Genomic DNA, 11,195 nt, shown 5'->3' on the forward strand with positions numbered 1-11,195 from the left:
CTTATGAATATAAAATAATTGTATAAAAGCAGGTTTGAGCACAAAGCATGAATAACAGACAATGGAGCTACACATATGAAATAAGTCTAGAGGGTTAACCTGACGAATGAAAAGATAAATGACTCAATATAAACAATGACAAGAAGGGGGATGAATAATGAATGATAAAAATGGTATTATATACCGCATTTCCCTCACCTCAAAGAAGAATACATAATTTTGTTATTTTTCGAATAAAGAGCGACAAGGTGTTAGGACAGTAGCAACAGTATGTCCTGAAGGTATGTCCTATTATATTGAAGGTTGTTCCCAATGACCTTGGGAAATCAAGAAATGAAATGAAAACTAGAAAGTTGCCGATGATTACCGCCAAAAAACCAGTGAGTTACTCTTTCCCGTAAAACATCTGACAAGAAGTAGCAACCAAATAAACGCAACCAAACAAGTCTAGAATATATTTTCTGTACATTAAAAGGTGACCAAATCACAAAGTTCCTTGCTCTTCCTTGCGAAGATCAAGAAGCAACTACTCTTCAGTAACAAAGAGCACGATATGCCATTATCAAAAAATTCTGAACCAGTGGCCATTGCGTCCGATGGAAACTTTGATCAAAATTTTCGAATACCAACCACTTATAGCACTCCCTGTTTAAATGTAGCAACTGCAAATACAATTGAACTCAACGAGTTTTGCAATGCATTCACAGAAGTGCGTCACATTCACTTCACAGGAAAACCCAAAGGCAAAATCGGCGCACTTTTAGGAATAGACACTTTTGCTTTCAAACATCTAAATGAAGTCATCCCAGCAACTAAAAACCAGCAATTCGGCATGAAGAGACAGCTTGGATGGACCCTAGCCGGAAAGTGTGAAAGAGTACAAAAGCAACCTGAACACTGATCAACTCAGCAGAAAACGTACGTGCACCACGTATCACGACAAAGCTGCGACGATGAGCACCTCGATGAGTTGCTTGAGCAATTCTGGAAAACTGAAGCTGAAGGAACCCAACCCGAGAACGAATCTATAAATCCCCTTAAGAAGGCAGCCCTTGACTTATTAAACAAGATCATAAGCTACAATGGCGAGAGGTACGATATCGGACTACTTTGGAAAAAGCCACTGACAATTGAAAACAAATGTTTTGCACTTCTGAGCCAACTGAAAAGTACTCATATGTGTCTCAGTAATGACATCCATTTTTAAAAGTTGTATGAATAAACTCTTACAACAGATCTTCAAAAAAATTTTGTCAAGCCAGTTCAAATGCAGCAGCCAGAACCAGAGAAAAATTGGTATATGCCGCATCATCCGATTGTTAATCCAAACGAGCCCGGCAAATTGCGCAGTGTAGTCAAGGCTGCATTCAAGTTGGAGGTCAGTCTTTGAACTCCAATTTGATTACAGGACCATATTTGTTGAACAACCTGATAGGAAGTCTTCTTATGTTTTGTGGAAACCCAGTCGCCATTCTCTCTGATATTGAAGGCATGTTGATGCAGATGGCAATAAAGCATGAGGACCAATCTTCACTGCGCTTTCTCTGGCCCAATAAAGAGATGGTTAACCAATACCAGTTCACCGGATTAATTTTTGGAGCAACCTGTTCCCCCTTCTGTGCAATTCTCGTGATGAACCGTTGCACCAAAGATAACGCAATTGAATTTCCAATGGCTATTTCTGCAGAAAATGATTTTTGTGTGGGCATTTATATCCATTCTCTACCGTCTATAGAAAAAACAATTCAAAACATTAAACAAACAACAAAAATTCATAAAGGTGGCTTTCGCCTGACAAAATTTGTGTCGAACAAACGTTAAGCTCTAAATTTCCTTGAGCAAGAAGATCGGGTTGAAATGAAGGAGATCAAAAGAGTCCGCGGTCAGATATGGAATACCAGATCTGAGTGTTTTTCAATAAGGACATTAGAAAAATTTCCCTTAAGTGCGAGTGAGTATACACAAAGGAAATTGTTCATTTTGGTGTCAACAATTTTCGATCACCTCGGATCACCTATTATCGCCGCTCACAATTAGTATCAAAATGCTTTAACAGCAAGTCTGGAATCTGGGCAAGAAGTGAGATGAAGCACTTTCCACCGAAAGTCATTCCAACCTACAAAAAGCGCTCAATAGTTACATTGAAATGCCTGACACAGAAATCCCCAGATAGTTGAACACCTCAACGAATCAAAAATATAACCACGAGATTCAAGTTTTTGTTGATGCCTCAACTGTTGCAATGGCAGTAGTTGCTTACATTCGCAGCAAAAAGCAGGACGAAAGCTTTCAAACGTCTTTTCTGCTTGGAAAATGGAAAGTTGCACCAATTAAAAGAATTAGTGTGCCAGAATTAAGACTCGAAGCTGCCGTTTTAGGTACACGCCTCCGCACCTCGATACAAACCAAAATTAAATCAATTTTGAAAAATTCTACTTGTGGACCGATAGTCGTGTTGTCTTAGGTTGGATCAGCTCAACTGAGAGACAGAACGTTTCAATGTCGAATTGACTGGAAGAAATTAAAAAAGCAACTAAAATTGATGAGTGGAATCATGTCCCAAGTAATAATAAGTCAGCCGAACCTGAAACGCGTTTATTGAGCCATCAGATATATCTCAAAATGGCTTACGGCACCACAGTTTTTGCTTTACACTGAAATTTCTTTCAAAGATACGAAAATGATATCAACCATGGGAGCCGTAACCTGAATTTTAAAAAAACAATCAAGCCTGTTCCAGACCCGAGCCGCTTTCGACGTGGAATCAGCTACTTTTAACCCTTGTAACTCTCTTCAAACTAATTTACAGAACTAAAAAGAATTTTTTCTCTTCAACAATCAACGCTTTGAAAAAAAGACGTCAGGTAAGAAGTACGCCAAGATCAAACTGAGAAGCTTGAATTCAAAAAATGACCAAAATGGACTCCTACCATCTATCGGCCGCTTCCAAATTGCTCCAACATAATTAGAGATCGAAAATTGTCCGATAGTCTTAGACGCAAAGGAAAAGATCGCAAGACTATACCTTGAATATTTGCTCAGGATTTGAGCTCGTCAAGCAACAGAAGCGGACAAAGCATTCGTATAACAAGGTTACTGTACCATCGGACTGCCATAAACACTCGTATCAGTAAAATACCGACGTTTTCTCTGTCGCCGTTTTGACAGTCAGTATATACAACCAATAAAGGCCCCAAATCCTGCATTCCGCTTTCACACAGATGAGACCAAACTTCCGCTCGCCAACACAGGACTGGACTTTTTTCATTGGAGACAAACAAAGCAAAATCGGGAAACGTTAGGAACTTAGTTTTACTTGCCTCGTTACGCGAACAGTCCATTTGGAAACATGTCCAGAGTTAAATACGGACACCCTGCACAATGCATATCGAAGCTTCAGCTGCCAAAATTACCTTCCTGTTTTGTTGTAAGGTGATAATGCAAAAGCACTTAACGGCGCCCCGAAGAGCTGAAGAAGTCTGTTGAGGCTTTAGAAAAAGACGAGATTTATAGAGCCCTAGTTGCAGTCAAAACCACAAAGAAATTTAACCCAACATAGGGCCCTCAATTTTGTGTCGTATGGGAGCAATTGATTCAGAGCAGCAAGAGGACACTCTTGATCCCAACAGGATCTAAGTATCTCGTCTATGACTTCTTTGAGACAATGATTATTAAAGTTGAAACAATCCTGAATTCCAGACCCTTGATAAACGTTGCCGATCAGCCTGACAATGAAGAACCACTCACCCCTAACCATTTTCTCATTCAACACCCGTACAGTTCGCTGCCTCCCAGAAACTTTGGAGGTCAACAGCCTGCTAGTTTCAAGAACTGGAAACACGTTCAGCAGCTGATGAACCACTTGTTGCGGCGTTCGGTAAAGGGGTACCTGCCGACATTAATCAAGAGACGTAAATGGACAGTCAACAGCCAGCCTCCTTCTGAAGTCGGAGTTGTTGTGTGGATACTGAAAGAATTGACGCCGAGAATTTGGCTCCTTGGAAGAGTTGTGGAAACATCACTGGACAGGACAGCAAAGTAGGAGTTGCCAAGTTTAAAACGGCTTCAGGTTCCTGCGTGAGTCCGGTCGCCGGCCTCTCATGGGTTTTTTATCCTTAGTTTTTGAACCTTTTTTCGCTCCGGCCTCAAGCAACATGAACTACACTCCCCCTTGATGATATTACCACTATAGTATTTTAGTTTTCAAGAATTTAGATTTAAAGACGTTGGATCAGAGGACAATCAAGATGATCTTCAAACCCCTACCCTCTTTCATGGAGCAAGTTCCCAATGACCTTGGGAATTCATGATAAGAATAGACAACACGAAAATTGCCGTTGATTAAACTACCGCCAAAAAACCAGAGGGTTATTTTTCCCAAAAAACCTCTGACAACAAAATTAGAGCAAACAAGCAAGTTTAAAATATATGTTTCATTACAAATGTAATTTTTATACATCTGATAAAATCAAAATTCATGAAATTAACAGTAGTTATAATTTCAGTTAAAACTATTCAATTCAGATGCGCACCCAGCTTGTAATACTGTCAGCGCTAGTGGTTCAAAAGCCGAAGCAAACTACTGCAAATATGAGCAAGAGACACTTGTAATTATAATTGCGGTGAAAATATTGAAGGAATCCGAGCACGAAAGGGGCTTCAGTCTATAGACTGGCCACAAACCTCTCAAATATTTGTCCGCACCAGGCAAAAAAATTCCAAAAAATAGCATTGCAAGAATCACCATGTAGGCAATAGCACTGATGAGAATCAACTTTGAAATGAACTACACGCCCGGAGAGCAAGTTCGCAATACCGTTTCTTTGAACAGACTAAATTTGGACAATTCTGTTCCGCAAAATCCGACTTAGTAACCCAATCAGACATCAAAAATGAGCTGGAACCAATTCGACTTTTCGAAAATGTCATCCAACGAATTGAGAATGGCAACTGGAGCAAATGCTATGAAGCAGAGATGGGATTCGAACAACAAAAAAAATGCTCTGATTATCATCAACCGAGTCCTCTTTTGTGATGTTGTACATTTCATTTCACCCAAACTAACACTTGTGGTTACGGCGAAAGCTGATGAGAGTCTACCCGGAAAAAGATGCAACATATACTGCAGTGAAATTGATAAGCTGGTGACCCCGCATCAGTCAACATGTTCTCTGATATGCAGTAAAGGCAGTAAATGTAACGGCTGCTAAGCATAGGCCTAGACAGGGTGAAACACTTTTCACTTTTCCAGAAGCAGACGTGTGGGAAAGATTAAATACGGACTGGGTTTGTATTAAGGAACGAGTTAAAAACGTAATGATAGTAGAGGCAGGATCAGTTTGTATAGACGCCTTCCTTGCTGGGAATACAAATTCAGAAACAGTGACAATGGACTTGAGTAAAAATTTTATGCGAGAAAACGTATATTGAAAATTTTTGTATCAGACTATGGTGCCTATTTTGTAAGCAGCCACCTAAAGGCTTGGGATTAAAAGATCAAGTCAACCATCTGTCATCCAAGAGCAAATGGACTTGTTGAGCGAGCGGTACAAGCATTGAACCGGGCTATTAAAGTCAGAACTCCAAATCTGAATTGAATGTGTCATTTGGCTCTTTCTTACAGCGAGCTTCCATCACATATAGAAAAACTTCCAAGACGCGAAGCGAAACTCAAACTGACAAGCAGTTCACGGACAAATCCAACCACTTTGATTATCCACAAAAGAACGAAATTTTAATTCATCCGACCGGAGATTTCAAACAAGACAGTGCTTATTGGTGTCAATCAAAATGCACGGCTCGAACTTGATGACATAAAAACTGAATCTACTGACTCACAAGCTGAGAGCAGTAGGGACGTCATGGACGCGGCATCACGTTTTTCCACGGACGAAACATCAGTAACTGATTGAATGGGCATTATCATTCGGAGGGCCATGAAAAATTCGATCAGACAAAGGTACATCCAGAAAGAAATGGAGAAGTTATCCCTACGAATGTTCTTTAAAAGGGAAGGAGAATGAGATATATCGCGAAGAAGAGAACTTATTAGTTTCAGTTGAAACTTCGATATATAAAGAAAACATTCTTACTTGATTTTGGTGTTTTTTTAAACAAGGGCTTCCAATTTGAACCGAATTGTTGCTTTAAATTTTTTCAAGCCACAAATTTATCAGCGTAAATATGGGTGAAAAATTCAATCTTCCCACCATTAAAGATGATCATAAATCAGTGAAGCCAATCTTCCCTGTAGCAATCAATGACACACTCTCAGATTGGGAGAACAATTTGATAAGAGCAAAAATAGCACTAGTACATGCCTTATAAGGCTAGGACAAAACTTGTTCTCAACTAAGGTGTAACTTAGCGCATACCAGCTAATCTATTTCTAGATGGGTCTGGAATTTTTCATAATGATAGGGACTATAAATATATGTGATTTTTTGTACGTTTAGACTATTTCGAAATCAGTTTGCAAAAAAAATGAAATTCTTTTTACTCGTTCTCGAGACCACGACATTATTGATAACCAACGGAACTAATTAAAAGCAACTATGGTAACTAAAGTTTTGAGGTTAATCTTCTCCTTCCGGATCAAGCGTCATCAAGCATAAATAACTTTATATGATATCTGTTAAAAGCGGTGTACAACTTGTCAATGATTAGCCGCCAATGACGCGTTAATGATCAGATGTCGGCGGACTTTGACTAAGGAGCCGTTTCGTGTGATAACACCCCTGTGTGGATAGTCAAAGCTGCACAAAATGATTGTTAAATGAACTTCAAATTGTTTACCTGCCGGCTAATTCCGGATACCTGGTCAAAGTTTCTGCCAACGCTGATTCCAGTCTCTCCTCTCCAATGATGTAATCATAGAAAAAAGTAACGTTGTTTCTAACTCTCGGCATTATTAAATCAGCAACAGTTAAATGAATTTCTCTATTGTCATTTTGGCCCAATCTCGCGTGTTTTACCCAAGTCGACTTAATTATCGAAGTTTTAGACATATCGAAGTTGGTATGTAGGCTTAGAGAACTCCAAAACTGTCAAACGGTCGATGGTCTTATAAAATAACTTATGTCAACAATTAGTTGATAATCTCGGAGCCAAGATAGATTTGAAAGATATCTCCAAATTTTGTAAGATAATATAGAATCCACCACCAATCTTGATGGTTATTCGGTCATATTTTCTCTTTGATGTAGAGTTTCGTATTTTTTGTCGTTAGAATGCTCCTAACTGTGGACTGGCGACTAAAACTCTATTAAAGTTTGTTACGAAAAATTAGGTGTACATGACAACTAAACCGAGACAAGTCAATTCCAAGGTAAATCCAAGAAATTAAGGTGTATATATAACAATATATGCTGCTATCGGTTTCTCATAAGTCGACCGACGAGGGTAATACAAATAAAAGTTTGTAACTCAGAACTCAAAACCAAGACGGGCTTACAACAATTAGTGAAAACCTAAAGACAGTAGTTTCGATATATCTTCAATCGTGTATAAACTTTTAACTAGTCAAGTTGAACTAACTGAACCAGCAAAAAACTCAAAGGTAACCGATTTAATAACTTTAGGACTAACCACTGTATCAGTCCTATAAAAGATGTGTTTAAATTTAGATCGTTCTGATCGTTAAGCATAGGAGTAATAGTAGGCGTACAAGGTGAGTCATGAGTTTCAATTTGTTGATCAAGTGATTGTTTTTGGCGACTAAAGTCCTGTGATCAACCCCTAGTGTCGCTCATGTAGTAAATTTCTGAGTTACCCATCATATGAATTTTTTTTATTTCATGCTAGGTCATATATGATTTGTATGATTTCTTGGATTTCTTTCAAGGATTATACAAAAGATCAAAAATAAAGCTAATTTGTTCGAAATGATATGTTAAGTTATTTGGAACAAGATAAAATCGTTATTGTCAACAAAGAGTGAAAAAAAAACTTTTTTCTTTGTGGTCATACTAGGTCATATGATTCCATGTATGAAATCAAGCAAACTCCAGCCTCGTTGAGGAAATTGCGCAATGTGCGTCAATTAACTCCCTTAACAACAGCATTTCTATCCTATTGGAGGTGTCAATCAGATAGTAGCTCAATCTAGGCTCATTGTTCCGACCCCTTTTGACGGGGGAGGAACGATACCCTCAAATGGGTTATTTTTGTTCAGCTAGTCAATTTCGACCAATCGATATAATCAGCGAAGAGAGTTGTGCTTGCTATCATTAGAAAGCCCGTCTAGAATAGAATTTGGAATTTGATTTTTTTAATTTATTTTTCTAGAGCGAGTTATCGATGTTTGAAGTTTTGTGAATATTAGGCCCATTTAAATTAATTTTATTCACATTTTCCAGGATGTTTGCCTAACATTTTGTCAATTCTGCTAAAAATATGTTCAAAATGATAAAAAATAGTGTTGTTGCTTTCTTTTTTAAGACAATAAAGTATTGTTGACTATTTTCATAATTTTTTTTGGCAAAAATTTTGGCTAAATATTCAAAATTCAGCCTTTTGTCATAAAAAATCACGAAATAAGGTTCTTTAGTACATTTTGATTAAGTTTTCCGGAAGTACAAACCAACAATCTTCTAACACAATACAATATTTGTAAACTCCAAAAGGGACTAGTCCTGCTTCAACTTCCTTTGAGAGTGCTCTGGAATTAAAATTTTTCGGTTTTTTGCTAAACTTATTCAATGATTAGCAAAACGCAGCATTTATTTGATTTCCTAATAAATAAACCATCCATCTCTATAACATTTGAAAAAATTAAGTGTTCCGAAAAGACAAATAGCATTAGCAAGGCTAAATTGTGAACAATCTTGGATTGTTACAATCCAAAAAAAATCGGATTGTAATCAGTCGGTCTTTTTTTAAAAAAAAAACTTGGATCTGTTTTATAATAATTAAAGAACAGAACAATTCAAAATAAAACCTTATTGGTGAAACGCCAATTTGATTTTCTAACTAGCCCCAAAGTAATGTATCTAGTTTTTAGTAGAAAGCTTACAGTCGTTTTGACTTTAAAACTAATTGATTTCTAAATACACAATGGCTTATTGAACTTTGCCATTATTATTTTTCTTAATTTTGTCAACTTTTAGCTTAGTGTCAGCAAGTAAGGATTCTTCTGTTTTCTACTTAAATTTATTCTTTTTGTAGTTTTAAGCGTTGAATTATGGTTTTCTGGCTTTAATACAACCAGATTACACAACCTTTTTTTGTTTTTAAGGCATTGGCCCGTTTTTCAAGTTTTATTCTCATTTTGTTACATTATCACATTTTTGACGATTCAAATAAAACACAATTTGCGTTCAAAATAAACCACAAAAGGGATATCAAAATCTGTGAAGGTATAATTTGTAGTTTTCAGGGCTTTGACACCAATTTCTCGAAAATTTTAATTGAATTTTTTACTTTTGTCTTCCACTGTCATTTTCTCTTTTACTTTGTCTTTTTGGTCGTAAGAAATTCCCTTAATAATGACAAGTATCAAGGTTTTTTTAATAAAAGAATAGATGAACCGATTTTTTTTTCTTTAATAGATAGCGAATGGCTTTCAAGACTTTTAAAAGAATTGTTTAAACAAAAAAAGCAGTTTAACTTTGCAATTTTGTTCTTTTTACTGTCTATTTGTAACCCGCAGTTTTGTTAATTACTGCCCATTGAAGACATTTTTGACTTCGAGGCAAGGAGCAGGTGAACAAAATCAAATTTTTGTAAAGATTTGTTATGACTTTACAGGCTTCGACAAGGGTTTTCTCCAAAAAAAAAGTCATTTTAATTTTGAATTTTGTTATATTTGACGTTCTTTTTGTAAACGTAAAACATATTATCAAAAATTACAGGTCTCTAGTTTTTCTTTCGGACGAGTTAAAAAACTTTTTCTCATTTTTAAGCTAATGTTTTTCATGACATTAAAAATATTTTTTCTCGAAAAGAAAAGTATAAGTTAAATTTGCCCTTTTATTTTCTATCTATTTTTTACCTGGACTCATTGAGGAGAAATCACATAACACATTGTTGCTGTTCAAAGAAGGTGCAATTTAACATAATTTTAGGGGGCAAAAAGTGGCTTGAGGTCTTTGATATCGTCTTCTCTCAGGTTTTAATTGAGTTTTTTCTTCTGTCTCTCTTTGTTGCTTTTTTGTAACCACATTAAGAAGCCAATAATGACAGGTCTTAATGCCCTCTTACAGTGCATAGGTAATCATATATCTGTTGGATGTTTCCATTTGATATCTTATGGTTCTCATAACTTTGAAAAACATTGTTTTTAAAATTTTAAACGATATGTTTAACTTTGTTGTATATGTCCCTTTTTTGTCTAATTATTACCAAGCTGTGTTATGGACTGGTCCCATATCTTTTCTTGAAGTACCAGTTTCAATTAAATCTGACGCCATTTTGACATTGTTAATAAGTTTTTTTTAATGGACATATAGTTTTGGATGTAACAAATGTTTGTAGTTGTTGTTTGATTTTGGTGTTCGTCTTGATTTGCTTTTTAAAAAAATGACAGATCTCATCAATTTAATGCGGCATTTTATAAATCTACTGAGTTGTTTGCTTTGGAGGCGATCTTTTTGTCATACACCAATTTTTTATAGAAAAATACTTTAATTTTTGGGGGTTTTCTATCTGTTCCTCATTTGGTAGACAATTGTGCCAAAAATGTGGATGAACAGGGTTGGGACATTATGTGTGATAGCACATAACCGAGCCTGCTTGTTTCCACTAGGTTTTAAAGTGACTTTCAATGACTTGAGGAGCCGTTCATTTGTATCCTAAAGTTGACATAAGAGTGCGAAAATCTTTCTTTTTTTCAGATGGAAAGAAAAAGGCCTTATGCCTTTTTTAATTAAATGCATTGCTGAAATTCAAAAATTGCGCTTCGAAACATTCGATGTCAGCTTTTGTGGTGCCGTTTTCGTCTCTTCTAATTGCAGCATAGACTGGTTTTCAGGTTTTTTGTGTCTAGTGATTATTGACAACGATAAATTTCATCAATTAATGAAATTGAATTTCTTTACTTAGGTCTGAAAACCTTGAAATCAGCTCAATTTCATGCTCAGTTTGAATGATAGTGCAAGCAATAGGTCATCTGTCTGCTTTGTATTTTTAACAAATTCAGGGGTATAGTAACTCATTAAACACGAATTTTTGTATGAAAATCAGTAGATCTCGTTCAA

At 36.4% G+C, this 11,195-nt stretch overlaps 1 protein-coding gene across 1 annotated transcript in view; it reads right to left on the bottom strand.

Annotated features, from left to right (window-relative positions):
* Window positions 1-7,050, bottom strand: part of LOC142346145 (uncharacterized) — a 15,054-nt gene extending 8,004 nt beyond the window's left edge. The window contains exon 1 of the mRNA XM_075398653.1: window positions 6,796-7,050. Within this exon, the coding sequence (XP_075254768.1) occupies window positions 6,796-7,007 (212 nt within the window). The 5' untranslated portion in view covers window positions 7,008-7,050. The remainder of the gene's footprint in view (window positions 1-6,795) is intronic.
* Between the last annotated feature and the right edge of the window lie 4,145 nt (window positions 7,051-11,195).

This window comes from Convolutriloba macropyga, chromosome 9, assembly GCF_964194025.1.
Source record: "Convolutriloba macropyga chromosome 9, txConMacr16.3, whole genome shotgun sequence".
Lineage (NCBI taxonomy): Eukaryota > Metazoa > Xenacoelomorpha > Acoela > Convolutidae > Convolutriloba > Convolutriloba macropyga.